The 21456-nt window shown below is 37.2% G+C and overlaps 1 protein-coding gene across 8 annotated transcripts in view; it reads left to right on the top strand.

The window, feature by feature from the left end:
* The window catches only part of VPS13B (vacuolar protein sorting 13 homolog B), an 804655-nt gene that overhangs the window by 582466 nt on the left and 200733 nt on the right, over window positions 1-21456 (top strand). For all 8 annotated transcript variants that reach the window (XM_023248521.2, XM_023248520.2, XM_045050210.1 and 5 more), the window contains one exon: window positions 13366-14053. In XM_023248521.2, coding sequence (XP_023104289.2) covers window positions 13366-14053 — 688 coding nt within the window. The remainder of the gene's footprint in view (window positions 1-13365; window positions 14054-21456) is intronic.

The following is a 21456-nucleotide window of genomic DNA, read 5'->3' on the forward strand; positions in this document are numbered from 1 at the left end:
ATTGCTTTAGAGAATATCAGGGAATCAACTAGTTAGGTTATCAGTGTTGCCATCTTAATCACCAGCATTGTGGTCATCCAGTATACTTATCTCACCTTGTATGCATATTTTGTGCACAGGATTTACAAAAATGAGCATAACATGTTTCTGGACTCAAGAATCTTACAATCTAGTTAGGAGATAGAAGGGAAGGCTTAAAAGAAAATAGCAGTAGAAGGTAGTATATGCTAAGTACCAGATAAATGATAAAGATAGTATGTCCTACAGGACTGTAAGAGAGAGAGGAGTTATTGTGGGCTCATAAAGGGAAGGCTTCATAGGGGAAATGCCCATTATGCTATGATTACTTAATTTCACATCCCCATCTTGGTCATCTGGCCAATTGCTTTCTCAATGGTGGTGCTACCTGCAGTCTCTTTGCCCTCCAGTCTCTACTCCCAGTGCACATTTTGATTACATTTATTTTTCCCAAGCACTGTTTGTCATTTATTTGCTTAGAAAGTTTAGTTTTCCACTGTATATAGCAGTGTTTCTCAAATATTAGTGTGCATAAATATTACTGGAAGTTTGTTATAAGTTCAGCTCACCAGGTGTCACCTTCAGGTAAGATGCTTTTTGAGGCCGGAGAGTCTCTGTTTTAACAGGTGCCCTAGGTTATTCTGATTCAGGTGGCCAAAAGGCTATAGTTTAAGGAAGACTGGCATGAAACTAAGAATTCTGTTTCCTTAACTGCTACCTAGAATCTTGCTTTTCCTGCCTTTCCAGCCTCATCCTCCGCCCTTCCCATCAGTACCTCTCTTGTTTGAGCCAGATGGGGTGTTTCCTTTGCCATACACTTACCCACTCTCTTTTCTGTCTTTTGTCCCTTTTTCATTTCTGTGGTTCCTTCAGCCTCAGTGTTCTTACTGCCATTTGAACAAGTCCAAATCCTGGTTTCTTTCAGTCTTGGAACAGACGTGTTCTAAAAGCATCTTTAGTAAAGTATCTCTAACCTAGAAGGCAGGCTCCAATTTAACTGATCCTTGTGTCTCCTTTTTCACCCAGGGACCTAAATAAGCACTTTGCAAATTATTCACTTCAGGTGGTTTTTTTTTCTTAATTCATACATTAAATATTTATGGAATGCCTACTGTGTACCAACCACTATTTTGGGTGTTGGTGATAAAGTAGAATTATAGACGCTCAAAAAGTCTGTTTTCAATAACCTTACATTCTAGTGGGACAAGTGTTTGTAAGTAAATATTTAAACTGTTTTGAGAAGAGTAATCTGGCAGTACTATATGGGATAGGTTAGGAAAGAGAAAGACCAGTGAAAGAAACTAATTAAGGAACTCAGGTAATTAGCCAGTGGGGAAACTGGGAAGGGCCAGTAAGAATAAAAAATACAAAGGAAAAACAGCAAGAGTAATTACTGAAATGAAGGAATGACCAGCAGTACTTGGTAGGGAACCGAAAGGTGTATTTAATATTTGAGCCCTTTGGGAAGGAACAAAAAAGAAGTTAACTTATAAAGGTGATATTTTAGGGGAAAGGTAGTTTAGAATGATATGGTAATGTTTTATTTATTTATTTCAATTTTATTTTTTGCCAATCTAAGTTATTTATTTAAGCTATCTCCTGCCATAAGCAAAGGAATGGAAGATCAGTATACTGGTCAACAGTTGAAACAAGTAAGGAAAGATGTGGAGAAACGGGAACCCTCTTGCACTGCTGGTGGGAATGTAGACTGGTGCAGCCACTCTGGAAAACAGTGTGGAGGTTCCTCAAAAAATTAAAAATACATCTACCCTATGACCCAGCAATAGCACTGCTAGGAACTTACCCAAGGGATACAGGAGTGCTGATGCATAGGGGCACTTGTACCCCAATGTTTATAGCAGCACTTTCAACAATAGCCAAACTATGAAAAGAGCCTAAATGTCCATCAATTGATGAATGGGTACAGAAATTGTGGTTTAGATACACAATGGAGTACTACGTGGCAATGAGAAAGAATGAAATATGGCCCTTTGTAGCAACATGGTTGGAACTGGAGAGTGTGATGCTAAGTGAAATAAGCCATACAGAGAAAGACAGATACCATATGTTTTCGCTCTTATGTGGATCCTGAGAAACTTAACAGGAGCCCATGGGGGAGGGGAAGGAAAAAAAACCAAGAGGTTAGAGTGGGAGAGAGCCAAAGCATAAGAGACTCTTAAAAACTGAGAACAAACTGAGGGTTGATGGGGGGTGGGAGGGAGGGGAGGGTGGGTGATGGGTATTGAGGAGGGCACCTTTTGCGATGAGCACTGGATGTTGTATGGAAACTAATTTGACAGTAAATTTCATATATTGAAAAAAAAAAAGAAAATGACAAAGGGGAAAAAAAAAAAAAGAAGGAAGGTGAGCTTAAGGTCCCATATACTTTTCTGGTCTCTGTGTATAACCATACCAGTGCTGTGGTCCACACTGGGTAGTGGTCCAAGTTCTCTTTATTCATATTCATAGTCAATCAGAAGTGGATTCACGTGAGAGTTCTGGTAGAGAGTATAATTACCATCTTCCCAGGGAAAGGACTTGGACCTGGTATGGAGATGGAGGTAGGCGACAAACTCAGGTCTCTTGTGCTCTGTGATGCAAATTCAGGAAGACACTGAGCATGCTCACTCCTATGCCAGGGAGCACTAAGAAGTAGGTGAGGACTATCCACAGGTGAGCTGTGCCCAGGACCATCCTACCAGCCCAGAAACCCAGTACCCAGCTGCCACCGCCCTCTTAGACCTAGACCTATGGTGATCTTTTAGATGCATAATGTTTATAATGGGACATACAAGTTGAAATGCTCAAAAGCAGTTAGAAATAGGAAGGTCTTGTAAGAGTCCAGCCCTCTCTCCTTCCTTTCTCCAACTCAACTCAGTAATATTCTCAGTCTTAGCTGTTCCAAGGCCAAATTCCTCCCAAAAAATATTCTGCATCTCGTTTTGATTTTCTGGGGATGTGACATGACTCCCACTATTTTGTACTCCCAAGTGTTTGTGCAGAATGAGGTCTAAGCTCATCCCCAGAAGACCGTCTCTAATAATAGCCCTCCCTTGCATGGTTCTCAGCTGACTGGGGTTTGGTTTGCTAGAAGAACTAGGAAGCCATCATAATTAAACTAGAGAGTCCTTTGGGACTTTGGGTATGGTGGTGAGGATCACTGTGGTCATTTATGACTCTTGGGGAAATAGGCAAAGTTTGGAAGATGGATTGTTAAAGCATTAGCATAACACATAGTTTGGGAAGCTACTTGCATTACCTGGAGAATCCTCTTTTTCCGTTCTTGTAATTGCTCAGGCCAAAAAATTCAAATCACTTTTGTCTCCTGTCTTTCTCTCATAATATCCAGCAATCCAGTCCATCAGCAAAAAACAGGTGTGTGTGTGTGTTGCGTAAAATTTTGTGATCTGATTTCCCCACTAGGATGTAAACTCCATGAAGGCAAGGACTTTGTTTCTGCTATATCCCTAGTAGTGTCTGGAACATAGTATATGCTCAGTAAAAATTTGTTGAATGAATGAATAAATGTGAAATACTTTTTACACATTTTGCTTAATAATTTTGACATTTGCTCCATCTTCAAGAAGCTAAGGAAGTATTTTATCACAATAAAATTATTATAGCTAAAGTCCAAACATTAACCGTACTTGACTGAATAACATTACCTTATAAATATCATTTAAAAAATAGAATCTTTATTCTTTAAGTAGTTTAGAGAGATACAAATTTTAAATACTAAGAACACTCCTCTTTAATGATGCTAATTTGGTAGCTGTTATGAATATGATTTTCTGAAATTTAGTATTAACGAGAGACATTGTGATAAGATCAGTTAGTACTCTTATAGCTGCTATGATTAAAATTTATGAAAAATTTAAAAGCTTTTTGAGAAAGTTTTCTCCTGAGTTTCCAGACTTGCTTCCTACTTTAATGTTTGTAGAGTTGATGCTTGATATTTGGGAGGAGGTAATCTAACATTTTCTTTTTTTAACTTCTAAACTTTTATGCAGACAGTTCCACATGGTCAAGAATATCCTTAAGATATATGTTGGATTACCTTCATTAATATACAGTAAGTTGTTTTCTTAGAACAGCAAATATTACTTAGGACATATAAGGATATGAAAATTAACTGATGGTGTAGGGCCAGCTGACCCCAACTATTGTTAGGAATACAGTATTTACTTGGTTTAGAGAATACTTCAAATTTCTAGGGATTAAAAGGAGAGGTTATGATCAAAGCAGTTTGTGTGGAAGGTCATTTTAGTGATGATTTTTATGGAGTAGCAGCACAGAACAAGCTTCTTCTATTGGAAAAGAAGAATTGGCTGCAGGGCATAAGCAAATGTTTTTCTCTAACATCTTGACCATTTTGTATTTCAAGTCCATTGTCCATTGCATCATTAAGGTATTGATAACATAGGACAAACAGAATCAATATGTAGCTTTAGTTCAGTTTGGATTTGATCTGCTATCATGAAGTTAAAGGGTAGCCAATAAAAGTTAGTAAGTGAACCTCTATTCTATGTCTTGATGGATTTCAATAAAATCAGCTAAGTAGTGGAGACTACTGAGATTCAGGTTTACTTTGAAGAGAATCTACAGTTAACCGAACCAGGTTTGTTTAGATTTAATAAATAGAATATATGATAATGAAAATCAGCTCAATATTTTTGTCAACTGTTTTCTGTTTGGCAATGAAAACCAGCTATTGGATAAAGTTAATTATGGATATACTTAAACCCTTTTCATTGTTTTTAAGTTGTACTGAAAATGAGGGGAAGATTAGTTTTAAGAGCATGCTCTTGCATCACTTCCATAAACCCTTCATGGTTTCCTTAAAGGACTATATGCGATTTGAAGGATAAAATAATCAAGAGTTTGTATGTATTTTCATCAATAGAAATTTCACCAAGTTCACCTATAGTTTTCTTATCAGAACTCTTATCAGGTTCAGAGTTGCAAGGCAAAGGACCACTGGAATAGTTTATAAGCATATTCTACTTCTGCCCTTCTGCAGAAACTACATGCAAACTTTTCTGTGACTCTTACAGAGAATGCATAGGCTCGGTAAACTTTCATCTGCTTCAGGGTCAGGGCTGATTCAATCTTACGGCAAGTTTATGAGAGTGGCTGATGTGATACAGTTGTTTCTAGTAAAATCAGACTAGCTCTAAGGAGCCAATCTAAGTCCGTCTCTGAGTAAAATTCTATGAGAAACAGACTCCAGCTCAGACACAATTGTAAACCCTGATATAATAAGGACTTGCAGCTGATTTAATCCTATTGAAAATCTTTAAGCAGCCATGAGACAAAATGGTTTCCACATTGACATTAGTGGTATGAACCTTGGATTTCATCAGTATGAGAGGTAGTTACCTGGTACACACAGTAGCCACTTTTTAAGAATTAACATCGTGGTCATTTCAAAGCAGGGTGTTTTTTCTAACGTAGAGGCATCTGTTTTGATAAAGATCCAAGTTCCCACAATGTGTTAAGTTTTATTTTTTAAAAACTGAATCATTACAAAAAGCAAACAAGTCAAACGTAAGTTCAGAAGTTAGTATAAATCAACTAGATCTAGTCTCCTTGAACAAAAATGACCGACCTGTTCTAATTTTATATGTGACAGACATAGAGAGAGAGAGAGGGAGAGAGAATGAGAACTGTTTCTCAGTTAAGGCCTTGTATGCAAAGTTTCACCTGGGACTAATTTTTTTCATGAATTTAGAAGCTCCTGAAAATAAGCTTATGCTATGAAGTCGTATATGTATAAAAAGGACAGACAGACACAAAAGTCTAAAGGTCAACACTGCAGATAAAATCTCAAGAAGTATGATTTGAACTTGTGTGGAGAGGTTGGTGTGTAGACTTTTTGTTTGTTTGTTTGGCTTACCATATTGAAACACACTGATAATAACCAAGGTCTTATATAGTCCGTTTGGCACTTAGAACTGGTCCGTTTTTGTACTTTACAACTTTAATTAGAACAATAGACCAAACACGGACTATATAGTAAAACACAACCTTGCCTGAACTATCACCATGCTGCTTTTGTTGCATTTAGCCCTGGTCTTGAAATGTGAATATGTGAACTGACACTTAGCAGGCTGTAGTGGCCTCATACTGTTACTTCAAAGAGCCGGAAAAGTAACTTCATGAAAGGGAAAACTTGAAACTGTAGTACTCTTTACCATTCTATTTGTTAAGCAGTGATGGGTATCATTAGTTCTGCTCTTTTGCATAATTACTGCAGTATTGTGAAAACTTTTTTTTGCCGTCCAACTGGGAACAATTATATTATGTGGAATCTGGTATAACATTTGGCTTAGAGAAATAAAATCTAAAAAGCCCTTCTTTTCTAACACTGTGTATCTGTAGTACCCAGTGCTTGTTCAAGTTTGGTTTTTAAGTTAAAAATAACATGGATTGGTGACAGTTAAGGAGATGTTTCATAAAGAAGGTAATTTATTCTTTATAATGTTTTAGTTAATTTCATGTGCTTAAATTTTACCTAGCACATCACTGAGCTCTTACGGTAATTCATGCATAAAGTGATAACAAGTTTATTAAGTACAATGCCGACATCACTGAAAATTTGAGACTTAAAGATAAAACTTTGTTTTCTTGATTAAATTAATTCATCCAGCAGAAATTAAGTATTGCCAATAGTTACGACAATTTGCTATTTATGTAAAACTTCCAAAGTAGGCTGTTTTGGAGTTAAAAGTATACAACGACCTTCTCCCAGCAGCAGTACCCCACCCCATCCCAAAAACCAAACTTCTAAAAGATGCAGCTAGAAGAGTATGTTTGCAAATGTTTAGACAGTGAGGCACAGAATTTTCTCAAGCTTGTAAAAATTCTTCTTTGTAATTCCAGTATATGAAGCCATTAAAATACTGTAACTGATTTTGTATTGTATTTGACTTTGTGTAAGATCTTTGCTTCTTTGAAGACACTACTACATTTTAGCAGGGATAGTAAAATTAGAGTAAATGTCACAGTGATATACCGATAGTGATTGTCACTTTGGTTTTGTGGTTTCACACTTGATTTTTCATAATTTATAAGATGTGAAAAATGATCCTCCGATCGGCAAAAGATATTCTGATGAAGGTTAAAGCATGACTGTCGCGTGGTGGAAATATTACTTCTGCATTGCTGTCACAGAACCATAATTACAATAGGAAGGTGGGAAAATACGTAGATATATCTGTGCTTGGTGTGTAGTTAAGAAGGTTTCCTTAAAATGACAAAGCATTGGAATAGATGCTGAATTGCCCTTTTTTTTGGTCATCCATCAGAGCACAAAATGTATTTGTTTGAGATCTTGCTAATTCTCAAGAGGTTGGTTTCTACATATTTTTCTTTAACAATGTAAATATCCATTCATTTGAAGCATTTTTATTAATGAGGCTGACTTTTGAATGTGCCCATAAAAACGTTGATCTGGCCAAACCAGAAGTTTCAGTCAAGCTTATCTTTCTGTGCTCCCAAATGCTACTGAAGAACATCTAATTAATGTCATTTGAAATTATTTTAACACATTCTTTGGTATTGTCACATACTCAAGTATGGCTTTAGCCCCTGCTCCTGAGATACTGTGGCTCTCGCCAGACTCCAGGGTGAGCTAGTAAACTTACCTATCTCCATGCATTAAAAGAAGGAATTGGCTCCAGCTCGCCAGCTCCCAGTACAGCTTTCAGCACCTTTCCCTGGGTGGCTAGGGTGTGTGCCACGGCCAGCTGGGAAAGGATGGGAAAATGCGCTGAAATGATCTAAGAAGTAAACTATCAACTTGATGTGTTTTCCTAGCTATCGAAAATCTTCTCGTATTGAAACCCATTGATAGTGAAACCGTAGAATTCCTCTGATTTAAGTACCATCTGGTTGTGCTCAAAGCTTTAAAGCTGTTATCTCCGCATAAAGTTTCAGAGTCCTATACTTTTTACTTCACCAAACTATCCATTTTTCAGCCACAAATATTTTTCCAGCTCTTTCAGATTTTATCTAAAAGTATATTTTAACAGTATTTAAATAGTTCTTAAACAATAACAATTTATCTTGATAGATGGCATGGCTGTGTTTTTTCATTTTATTTTAATTAGCCATTGTGGAACCAAATTCCCTTTTGTTTTAGTCTTTTAAATATTGTTTAATTATAGTTATCATGCCAGATATCTTAAAGGTTATTTTACCAATACAGTTTCATTTAACATAACCCATATGGAATCAATAGCCCAGTTTCCTAAAGTGAATGCTTGGAAAATCTTACATTCATATGTTAAGAGTACACATCCTTTCCTCATTAGTTGGAAAGTACAGGGATTTTGGCACGGGTTCTGTGTGGAAGCATTGTGCAGCTTTTATATGGATTTTGTTTTTAGCCTTTGATGACACTGTTTAGAATAGGAAGTATCTAATAAGTAAAGCATTTTGTCTCAAGTGCTGCCAGTGTGTTTAATATATGCCTGGAGGTCTGAAACATTATCTTCTTCACTACAGTAATATGCATTTAATTCTCTGAAAGCAGAAGGTCGAACTTTTAAAAGGGACGCAAAGTACATTTTCAAACAGAATAATTCAAAACACATGGAAGAGGGGACCAGAGTAATGTACAGTTGGTTTTTATGGTTTAATCATGATCATGTTAATGCACACCAGTAGCTAATTAAAGAAAACTTTTATTGTCCATTTTAAATGAGTTAGGTAAAGAGTGGGAGAGCTGATGTAACAGCACTGCCCAGAGATCCATGTTGCTGCTGCATTCACTAACAGCAAGCAGATATTGCTGTTTTTTGACAACTTAAATTATTAGTCCCCTCAGACAATAATAAAGCAAAAGTTATTTTCAGAGTTATTACATGGTGAACTTTTCTCTTTCCACAAAGGAATAGTAAATTGATGCCCAAGTTTAGGGCTTAGCACACATAATTAATTATAAAACTTCTCAAGAGCAGGCCAGATACTCTTTAGTATAATAGATAAATCTGCAGTGAACTGGTGACAAACCAATGGATTTTTAAATATGTCTCAAAAATCATCAGCTTATTTATTTCATTGCTACAAATAGTGTGGAAACTTAGAAAAATGGAGGAAATCTTGGCTTTTAACCCAGTTTTAAGAATTTAGTTTCCTAGTACTGAGAAAGTTGTACTTTTTTTTTTTTTCCAGTGAGAGTCAGAGTCTTTCATCTCTGGGTCATTGGTTCAAATTCCATTCTGCTCAGTAGTGACTAGAATTAGTTACCATCTGACTTCTGTTCAGTAACCTGCATGACCCAAGCTGATAGCTGCCATCCTGCCCTTGCTGATTATTTATATCTCAAGATCAGGCTACCTGACATTCACTAGAGCCTAATGTGGCAATCTCAACACGTAATAGGGCTGAACACTAAATATCTTTACCTATGGGAGGTTTATTTTGTCATGTTAACACTGTTGGGGAACACTTAATTTACTTTAAGGAAGGAGAGACTAGACTTTAAATAACAAATCTGTAAATCAGAAAATGTAATGCTCTATTCATAGAAAGTAGTCTCATGTAGTTAACTGTGTTCGCCTTTCCTGACTGAGAGAATAAAAATAGTTGACTTCTGGATTTGGGTGTTCCACGGAACTCAGCCTAAAGGGATTCTTTATTATTTCTTTATTACGTTGTATACAGATATTTAGTTTGTGATGCCTCAAAACGTGGGCACTAAGTCCTAGACTGCTTTTTTCACATATTATTTGAGAATTCCTAGTTGGTAATAGATCTGGTGTATATTTGAAATTTTTATAATAGGGATAACTAAAAGCTTTAAAATTAAGTTATCATTTGGTAATTGCCTTGCTCTTTATTTTACTGAATTTTTATGTTAAATATGTTCCTTTGTTTATTTAGCCAGCACACAATTGTTAAGCTCTACTATGTTACAAGGAATATCATGTGTGCTAGGAATACGAATGGCGTTCCCTCTTACCCATTGCCTAATATCTGACTGACCTTACCTCCATTGATCAATCCCTTTAAGCCTCAGGTTCCTCAGCTGTGAAATGGGGATAACAGTACTCCTTCAAAGGGTTGTAACACTTGGTATAGAAAATGTACGTGTGTGCTAACATTTGGCAAATAACAAACGTACTCAGTGAGTGGTATCTTATTTTTTATTTTCAGTCGCTTACATCGAATTGCTCTGAGACAGAACACAGTGTGAAAAGTGCTAAGATAATATTAGTTTGTTACAAAATTACAAAAGCTGGTAAGACTGGCACCATCTGGTAGGGTTGAGGAAGTCTTCGCAAAGAAGGGGACTTCCTTTTTTTTAACTTACCCTTAATTGCATGCTGCTGTGTGTGTTGAACACATTAACTCATTTAGTGCTGCAGCAACTTTGTTGGTTGGATGTGAATGTCCCCAGCGTGAGGTTGAGGACCCAGCAGAGACTGTGAGGATTGCGCGAAGTGTGGTCAGCTCACAAGGTAGAGTGCAGATCAGGAAAGAGCCCATGAATATATTTGGAAAGACCTTAAAGAGAACAGTATATGGGGAGGTCTGTGTCCACGTGTTTATATACTAACAATCATGTATTTCTAGTCTGCAGAGCAATTTTTTTCATTTCTTATTCTGTCAGAAACTAACATATCCTCAAACATTTCTGGATCTTCTCTTCAGCATGTCAGGCTCTGCACTAATCCTTAGTGATAGATAGAAGCCAAGTGACATGGCCGAGTCCCTCCAACAGTCCTTTACCTGGTAAAAGAGACAGGCATATGGCAGCTGCCCATTATTAGGTGCTTACTGTATACCAGACATTATGCTGACCTCTGTAGGCAAATTAGCTCATTGAATCTTCAAACCCTTTGAGGTCAAATTTAATATCCCTGTTTTACAGATGAGGTTATGTAGCCTTAGAGAGGTTTGTACCTTGTCCAGAATCCTACAGTCAGAAGGTATTGGACTTGACCCCACAGCCATCTGCCTCTAAAGCCTATAAATATTTTAACACTATCTAATACTGCCACCACAGAACATTTTAGGAGAAAAAATCGAAGTATGTGTAAAGTGCTAGGATCACCAAGCAGAAAAAGAATGAGAGAATAATTCTCAGACAAGTGTCATTTGTTCTGAGTCTTGATGGATAGCTAAATATTTGCCAGCTACCAGGAGCTCAGAAGGGCCTCTCCAGGCAGGAAAGAGCACCACACAGATAGAATGGCTTAAGAGTACATGATATCTTCAAAGAACAGGGTTAAGGGGCGCCTGGGTGGCTCAGTCGGTTAAGCGTCCAACTTCAGTTCAGGTCACGATCTCGCGGTCCCTGAGTTCGAGCCCCGCGTCGGGCTCTGGGCTGATGGCTCAGAGCCTGGAGCCTGCTTCCGATTCTGTGTCTCCCTCTCTCTCCGCCCCCCCCCCCCCCCCCCCCCCGTTCATGCTCTGTCTCTCTCTCTCTCAAAAATAAATAAACGTTAAAAAAAAATTAAAAAAAAAAAACAGGGTTAAGTTGTTTTTGCTTCAGATAGTTCTTGTTGGACTTTGATAACAATATGTCTCCTTCAGCTATTTTAAAATCAACTTGCAAGAAATATTTTTAAAATTCTAATGAAAAAAATAAAATAAAATTCTAGTGTCTCTTACATCACTGTCTTGAATTAGTTAACAGCCTTCAACATTTTCATAAGCAACTCATAATAATTTGTACCATGTGGAAAAATGATACTATATTTATCAATTAAATTAAAGAAGCCTAAGAAATGATAAGCAATACCCAGTACATTGGGGAGTATTTTTCCATTGCTGGTGCTAATATAAATTAATGTAGCCTTTTTGGAAGGGTGTTGACAATATTCAGTAACCTTAAACTTTTTTATACCATTTACCTAGTAATTCCACTTTTAAGAGCCTTTTCTAAGGAAATACTGTTTTTCCACACATGTTTATTGACAAAAATTAAAAACTGGAATGTTCTGGGGTGCCTGGGTGGCTCAGTCGGTCTAGCCTCTGACTTCGGCTCAGGTCATGGTCTCACAGCTCGTGAGTTCGAGCCCCGCATCAGGCTCTGTGCTGACAGCTCGGAGCCTGGAGCCCGCTTTGGATTCTGTGTCTCCCTCTCTCTCTGCCCCTAACCCACTTGCATTCTGTCTCTGTCTCTCTCAAAAATAAATAAACATTAAAAAAAATTTTTTTTTTAACCTGGAATGTTCAATGATATGAAAATGGTTGAACAAATGTTCCTAACACTAAATGAAATATTATGCAGCCTTTTAAAACAGCATTTATGAAGAGTATATTAGCATTTTTAAAAACTGGGATATACTTTGTCTCTATGGTATGATCATAACCATAAGGGGACCGAAGGCAGGGGGGACCTTTGTACAGGTGGAGAAAAAAATACTGAAAGGAAGTACACTAAAATATTACCATTGGTCATGTTTGGTGATAAGTGATAGTCGGGAGGATTTGGGTTTTTCCTCAGATTGTCCATGGCTTCTTTAATGAATCTGTGTTACTTGGATAAAAAAGCAAATGAAACATCGAGGTCTCGAGTAGCATCTCACAAACTGATGGTTGGCAGGACCTAAGAAAGGGGAGCAGAGGCGCAAACTAGAGATCTCGGTGATGTGCTGCCACAGTGATGGGAACTGCCACTGCCACCAAATTGTCCTTTGTTCTCCACACAGGGAGTGGTGGATGGAAATTTTTGAGAATAAGTAGCCTTTAGTGCCCAAAAGAAGAATCCACCTTCAGGGGCTTTACTTACTTGTATTTTGCTTCATCACTTATGTATACTCTTGGTTCAAGTCCTATTGTAGAGAAAAATGAACTTCATTTTTAATAAAATACACTTTATTTTACTTTTCTTTTCCTTCATAATTTAAGACTGCTGACTTTTCCCTCTCTTTCCTCCTATCCAAAAACTTATAAATTAATTCTATAATGACAAGGGAAAACAGTATAAGCTACTTCTACCTAAAATAGAATTTCAACCGATAGTAGTCATGATTTGGAAATACGAGTTTATTACACTACTTGAAAAAAAAATCACTGTCAAGAAGACTAATATATTCTTTAAAGAGGCATTTTTAAATCCATACTACTGTTAGTATTAGTCCAGAGACAGGAAGTCTGACTCAAAATATACTCAAAGGTGTATGTTAATAATAGAAATGCACATTTGATGCTTTTTCTCAAGTATTTCCTCGGCATTTTAATATGAATAATTTTTTGAATGGTTACTTGATTTTTAGGATTACTCTGATATAGGTAATACTGGAGCCATTTTAACAACATATTTATATAACGTCCTTTATATAATAACACTTGGGATGTAACTAGTTTAAAATATTTTATTTTTCCTTGCAGATCTCTAAGCAAGAACAGAAAAAAATGGATACGTTTGACGGAAACGTGGCTGAAACCTCATCTCGGTACAGTGGTGCTCAGGATAGTGGAATTGGCAGTGACAGCGTTAAGATCAGAATAGTACAAATAGAGCAGCACAGCGGTACCAGTCAGCATCGCATCGCCCGTCCCTCACGCCAGTCATCAATTGTAAAAAATCTCAATTTTATTCCCTTTGACGTATTTATTACCGCAAGTAGAATCTCACTAATGACCTATTCCTGTACGGCCATACCCAAATCAAAATCCCAAGAACATAAGGATGATGAAAAACCAGGCAAGAGTTCATTAAATCTCCCAGAAGTTGATTCAGATGTTGCTAAGCCCAGCCAGCCATGTATTTCTACCGTAACAGCAGAAGATCTCTTGAGCAGCAGCGTATCTTTTCCTTCGGGGAAGAAAATAGGGGTCATCTCTCTCGAAAGCCTTCATGCATCCACGAGGTCATCTGCTAGACAGGCACTTGGTATAACTATCGTTCGGCAGCCTGGACGAAGAGGAGCCGGTGACTTGCAGCTGGAACCTTTTTTGTACTTTATTGTGTCCCAGCCTTCCTTGCTTCTAAGTTGTCACCACAGAAAGCAGAGAGTGGAAATATCCATTTTTGACGCTGTGCTTAAAGGGGTAGCCTCTGATTACAAATGTACAGGTAAGAGTCTTCAGCTTTACTGGAGTGCTAATAACTACTACTACTACATAGTGAGTTTTATTCCCAACGTATCAAGCTTGATCAAACAGAAAACAGCTGGCAGACCAGACGAGACTCCTTTTCTCTGCGGAATATGTAAATATGTAAAGTTCACGTCCCACAGCTGAATCATGTTTAAGTAAATGTTTGAAATGTATCAAGGTTTAGCCCCAGTGTTCTTACCGTGCCTCTGAATATTCATTTCTTTTTTCAAGAGCTGAATGAAACAGGGGTTCTTTCTGGCCTATAGAAATCCTTAAGAATTTCCAGTGATTGGGAAGTAAAGCTTTTTTTCATATTAATGGCCCCTGGGTATGCTTTCCATATTAATGCAGCTGTTCAGGTTGAAAACAAAACAAGAGGAAAAGGGGCTGTTGTAAACAGAAAGTGCATTGGATGAAAGAAAAAAAAAAACCTTAGAAAATGAAGTTTATTGTTTTGGTATTCTTTTGATCTAATCATCTTGCTGTAACAGCATTATATTAAATGTATTTGAGAAAGTTTATGAGTAAGGTAAGATCATTTAAAGATGTTTATACGTGTATAAGAAACACATTTATTAGTGGTATTTGCCAGTTGGCTCTTGTTTCTCCACCCATACCTTTCTTATAACCAGAGAGCATCCTCCTACATTATAATAATTATATTGAACTTCTGAAGCTTGTTGCCTTTTAAGAGTAGGAAGCGATCCGGGGTTTGGATTTAAAACATAATCGCTGATAGTAACAAGGGCTAATGGAAACGGGGTCAGAGTATAGAGACTTTTTCCCTGTGTTGAGGTAGAATCGGAGATTTGGCTGGAGAACTGGAAGGGGTAGCTGGCCATCTAAGATTCAGTACTGGAAGAAGGTCCTAGCAAGCTCAGGTATAAATCAGGCATTTTTATTGCTATCAGGTGGTCCCATCTAGCAGATGGAAGCCAGCAGTGAGGCATTTGGAGAATTTGTCCAATCTGGAAGTCAAGCTGGTTTGTTCTTAGCATAAAGGAGAACCATTTTACACAGCAGGCTCCTGGAGAGTAGATGGCAGGTGTGAGGATTAGGATTCATTTCAGGCCAAGGAAGTAGGGTCAGAGGAGCCCTTGGCTCTTGCTCAAGTGTAGTACAAGTCCTCTACTTTGGAAAAGGGTAAGTAGCCAGTTGCTAAGGAAGAACAACCTAGGGTTACCTCCTAGACTGCATCCTAGCCTTCTCTCCGCTGATGTGCTGCTGGAACTAGCTCAGACTGGCTTGCAAGAGCCAATCGTTAAAGTTTTTAGGAACTTTGAAAGATAGTTGTTAAACCACTGGTAGTTTAAATCGGCGATGGTGAGAATATTTAGCCACATAGATGGGCAAATGCTGTCAGTCAGCTCTCCTGCTCTGAGAGCCAGTTTTTAAACATTTGCCAGTAACCACTACGTCCCTTCCTCAAACACGTTCTCATTTACTGAGTACATAATACAATAGGAAATACAATAGGTCCATCAGGGGCACTGAAGATGGGAATGGTACTGTGATTGATGTCTCATGTGATTCAAGGACTCATGCCTGTATACCTGATACCTGTTTGGGAGTCTGCTTAGCATTGGCCAAAACTATGTGCAGGAATGGGAAAATAAGTCTTAATTCCAAGGCACTCCTTAAGTTCTTTCAGCCATAGTTGCTTATAGGCTGGTAGCTTCAGTGGCCTCTACTACGAGATACTGATACTGAGTTCAGTGAAATTATCAGGGCTCGTATCAAAGCTGTGCATTTGAATTATAATCAGTTCTTAGGTTGAAATAATAAAGTATTTTTTGTTTAAAAAACTCCTTGGGGGTGCCTGGCTGGCTTAGTCAGTGGAGCATGTGACTCTTGATCTCAGGGTTGTGAGTTTGAGCCCTATGCTGGGTTTAGAGATTGCTTAAAAATAAAATCTTAAAAATAATGTTAAGAATTAAAAAAAAAATTAAAAATCCTTGTATGTAGACCAACATGGAACCCAAATTCTGTAGATGAAGCTTAGAGTGAAGATGATGGGCCAGTTCACTACAAGGGGTCCTATGTGGGAGGAAAAAGGTTTACATACCTTCTAAGGAGCATCCTTTGCATAATATTCTTGTAGATGCCTTTCTTTACACAAAATGTGTCTACTTGGACATTTACATTACCCCAAAAAAGAATTATCAATATAAATTATCACATTTCTTAAAAACAAATTTTATCATGGGGCGCCTGGGTGGCTCAGTCGGTTAAGCATCCGACTTCAGCTCAGGTCATGATCTCACGGCCCATGAGTTCGAGCCCTGCGTTGGGTTCTGTGCTGACAGCTCAGAACCTGGAGCCTGCTTCAGATTCTGTGTCTCCCTCTCTCTCTGCCCCTAACCCACTAGCATTCTGTCTCTGTCTCTCTCAAAAATAAATAAACGTTAAAAAAATTTTTTAATGAATTTTATCAGAAAGTAAGTAGTTAAAATATGATAGCTAAAAAAATTAAAGAAGCAACTAGCATTTATTGGATGTTCATTCTGTGCCAGACAGTGTACTAATTTCTTTAAATGTATTTTCTCATTTAATCCTTGTAACAACTCTATATGAAATGCTATATATAATCCCATCTTAAAGAAGAGGAAACTAAAGTGTGCAGAAGCTAAGTAACTTGTCCACGATTACAGACATAGCAATAAGCAGAACTAAAATTCAAAACAAGATTTATTGGACTTGTTAAGTCTGGTCTCTCAGTGGATCCCTGGCGTAAAGAGAAAGACTTGAATCCACAATTCTCTGTCAGCCTTCATTGTCCAGGCCAGGATATGCAAATGGTTCCCTCTGTAATGTTTTAACTGGTGGATTTTTGTATGTTAAATGTGTCATGATATGACTACACAGTACTGCCTCTCTTGGTATTATGACAAACCTAAGTTTTAATTCTAGCTCTGTTATTTACAAGATGGATACCTATCTATAGGGCAGTTGTAAAACTGAAAATAGGTAATTCATGAAAGTACTTAACATTGAGTCAAGCAGCTAGTAGGGCTGAATAAATGTTCACTTCTACTGCTTTAGCTATTATGATTATACAGCAAAAAGATTACCAAACTGGGAACCAGGAATTTAATATTAGCTTTGCCTGTAATTAGCAGGGTGATCTTAACCAGGCAATTTACTTTCTCGAGTTTCTGTTTTCTTATTTGTAAAATGTGGTGATTATAATAGATACTAACAAGGTCCATTCCAGTTCTAAGGCTGCATTATTCTCTAATTTGGAATTCATCTTCCCATACTCACCTTTCTAAAAATATTTATACTGCTTTGGCCTCAGGGAGTTGACTTCTGTGAGTGCCCTATAAGACTACAATGTATTCTGACTTGTCTTAAAGATGCAGATTTTCTTTTGACATTCTAGTGGAGCACTAATCCGTTTATTCAGTGTTTAAATGCATAAATTTTATTAAATATTAATGAAGTTATTTTTTCAAGCTGATCCAGGGAATTTCTGTTTTAAATTGGTCCCTTTGAGTGAACTGTACAAGTCCCATTATCAATTTAGTAAGCTAGGAACACTTGTTGTAGCACTTTTCCATCCTAAAGAAAAGACTGTTCTGTTCCATATTCAGGATTCTTTTGAAGCCCTGTAATCATGTGGGTAAGAAAAAAGAGAAAGATAAGAATGCCTATAATGTTAACATTCAGGGGAAGGAGAAAAGTTGAGGTGGCCGGTTTCATTTCTGGATTCTAAAGTGAAAGAGTCATTGCAGTGTCTTGATTGGAAGGATAAAAAGGGGTGTCGTCATGAAGCTAACTTTCTAAGAAAGATCCAGGAAAAGTTAAAGCCATCATAAGTTAAAAATGAAAGAGATAACATATTACATCTTTCTGCCATATTTATACTCTATTTATTGAGATATAATTGGCATACAGTATTAGTTTCAGGTATTAAAACATAGTGATTCAACATTTGTTTACATTGTGAAATGGTCACCATAGTAAGTCGTTACCATCTGTCACCTTACAAAGTTAATCCAGTTTTGTTGAATATATTCCCCATGCTGTATATTATACCCCCATTACTTAATTTATTTTATAACTGGAAGTTTGTACTTCTTAATTTCCTTCACCCATTAGGGCCCTCCCAACCTCCCTGCCCTCTGCAGCTGCCAGCCTATTCTCTGTATCTATGAGTCTAGGTTTTATTTTGTTTTGTTTTTTAGATCCCGCATATAAGTAAAATTGTATGATATTTGTCTTTCTCTGCTTGATTTATTTCACTTTGCATAATAGCCCTCCAGGTCTATCCATGTTGTCACAAGTAGCAAGATTTCATTCATTTTAATGGCTGAATAGTATTCCAGTGTGTGGGTGGGGTGTGTGTATATATATGGTAGCTCTAACTTTTTTTAAAAGTTTATTTATATATTTTGAGAGAGAGAGAGAGAGAGAGAGAGAGAGAGAGAGAGAGAGAGAGTCGGGGGGAGGGAGCAGAGAGAGAGAATCCCAAGCAGGCTCCATGCTGTCAGTGCAGAGCCCGACGTGGGGCTTGAACTTAGAAAGCATGAGACCATGAACCACCCAGATGCCCCAAATGGTAGCTCTAACTTTTTGAAAACCTTCATGCTGTTTTCCATAGTGGCTGCACCAATTTACATTCCCACTAACAGTGGACAAAGGTTCCCTCTTCTCCACATCATCACTAACACTAGTCATTTCTTGTCTTTTTGATAATAACCATTCCCACGGTGTGAAGTGATATCTCATTGTGGTTTTGATTTTCATTACCCCGATGATTAGTGATGGTGAGGATCTTTTCATATGCCTGTTGGCCGTCTGTATGTCTTCTTAGGAAAATGTCTATTCAGATCCTCTGCCCATATCGTAAAAAGATTATTTGCTTTTTTGTGAAATTATAAGGGTTTTTATGTGTTTTGGCTATTAACCCCTGATTGGACATATCATTGACAAATGTCTTCTCCCATTCAGTAGGTTGTTTTTTTAGTTTGTTGATGATTTCCTTCATTGTGCAGAAACTTTCTAGCTTGATGTAGTTAGGCCTTTGTTTATTTTTGTTCTTGTTTCACTTGTTTCTGGAGTCAGATCAAAAAAGACATCACTAAGACTGATATCAAGGAGCTTACCGGCTATTTTTTCTTCCAGGAATTTAATAATATCAGGTCTTACATCGAAGTCTACTCTGTTTTGAATTGATTTTTACATGGTGTAAGATAGTGGTTTAGTTTCATTCTTTTGCACGTAGCTGTCCAATTTTTCCAACACAATTTACTAAAAAGACTATCATTTCCCGATTGTATATTCTTGCCTCCTTTGTTGAACGTTACTTGAACATATATGTGTGGGGTTTTTATTCTATTCCATTGATCAATGTGCCTGTTTTTATGCCAATGCCATACTGTTTTCATTACTGTAGTTTTGTAGTATAGTTTGAAATCAGGGACCCTGATACTTCTGGCTTTGTTCTCCTTTCTCAGGATTGCTTTGGCTGTTCGGGGTCTTTTGTAGTCCCATACAAATTTGAGTATTATTTGTTCTGTGAAAATGTCATTGGAATTTTGATAGGAATTGCATTGAATCTGCAGATTGCTTTGGGGATTATGGAATTTTAATAATATTAATCCATCCAGTCTGTGAGCATGGAATATCTTTCCATTTATTTGCATCATCTTCAGTTTTTTCCATCAGTGTCTTATAGTTTACGATATACAGGTCTTTTATCTCCTTGGTTAAATTTATTCCTGGGTACTTTACTCTTTTGTATGCATTTGTAAATGAGATTGTTTTCTTGATTTCTCTTTTTGCTGCTTTCATTTTTAGTGTACAGAAACATAACACATACACATTTTTATATATTTTTTATCTTGAAATATTACTGACTTCATTACTTCTAATAGTTTTTTCCAGTGGGGTCTTTAGACTTATTGTTCCACTGTTTTCTTCCCTCTGTGCTTTCTGATGAGAAATCCACGGTAATCACAGTCATTGTTTCTGTACATGTAACGTGTTGATTTTCTCTAGGTGCTTTCAAGATTTTTTTCTTGATATTTGGTTTTCTATAGGTTGATTATAATGTGTCTGGGCTTGATTTCTTTGAATTTATCCTGTTTGAGGTTTTCTGGCCTCCTTAACTCTGTAACTGTATGCTTTCTAAAACTAAATTCAGGAACTTTTAAGCTATTATTTCTTTAAATGTTTTTCTGCACCAATCTTTTTTGGACACCAGCATTAAACTTTTTATATTATTCCACAGATCCCTGAGACTCCATTCTTTTTTTTTGTTTCTTTTTTCCTATTTTCTTTTTTCTTCTCTGTTCTTCATATTAGATAATTTCTATTGAATTTTCCGGTTCTAAAATTTTTATTTGGTTCTTTTCTATGGTTTCTGTTTCTCTTCTGAGAACTTCTATATCTCTACTCATTTTAAGCACGTTTACCTTACCTCATGAAACATAGTTATAATACCTGCTAAAGTCTTAAATGCTTTGACGCTGCTAACACAGCACAGCCACCGCAGGACCTGCCCCCATCCCCCACGTACACACACACTGTAGCCACCCTTGGGGCAAAAGCAGGAGACAAAAAAGAAGTATAAAAGACAGCAGGTTTTCCTACACTCTTGAAATCACAGAGGCCTTAATTCCCAGACATAAGGACGTTTGACTGTTCTTGCCATCACTGTTCACCACAACCCAAGACTCACTTTCAAGTCAAAGTTGTGAGAGAAAAGAGGAAAAATGAAACAAATTGAGAAACACCACCGTAGCAGTCCTATCTGCAAGTTTGACTCTCCTCCCCAGTCTACATTGTTCTTGTTTGCTTTTTAGAGCCCTCGGGCCTTTTTTTTTTTTTTTTTTGTATTTTCTCTCTCGAGTTTTTTATTGTAAGCAGCAGGAGAGTTAGGTTGAAGTGAGCTTATTACAACTTTGCCTGGCACCAGACGTCCTTCAATTTTAAAATAATAAAATTATTATCTAGTCTATTAGCAGAGACATGGTCTTCTGAGAAACTTAATACAGGATTTCCTCCAAAAGTGATATTTTAATATCTTTACATCTGTGACACAGATCGGTTAATATGCTGTAATGAATAAACTGCTCCCAGGGAGTTGTCAGCATTAACTTGATTCTGCACATGTCACCGTTAAGCAAAGAACATGTCCACATACTCAAGGGGTGGTAATAGTGTTCTCTTTCTCTGTTCCTGAGGGATATCCTTTCATATATTATAAAATCAAATTAGAAGAAGAAATGCTGTGAAATTCATTGTCCCTCATGTCAGTCTGCCTTCTCAGCACATGTGACTGATAAATACACGTGTGTATATTATATATACCACTTATGCATATACATATTTAAAAACCTAAATTCTATGAGAGGCTACCCAGAATACATGATA

This window comes from Felis catus, chromosome F2 (assembly GCF_018350175.1).
Source record: "Felis catus isolate Fca126 chromosome F2, F.catus_Fca126_mat1.0, whole genome shotgun sequence".
NCBI classification, from domain to species: domain Eukaryota; kingdom Metazoa; phylum Chordata; class Mammalia; order Carnivora; family Felidae; genus Felis; species Felis catus.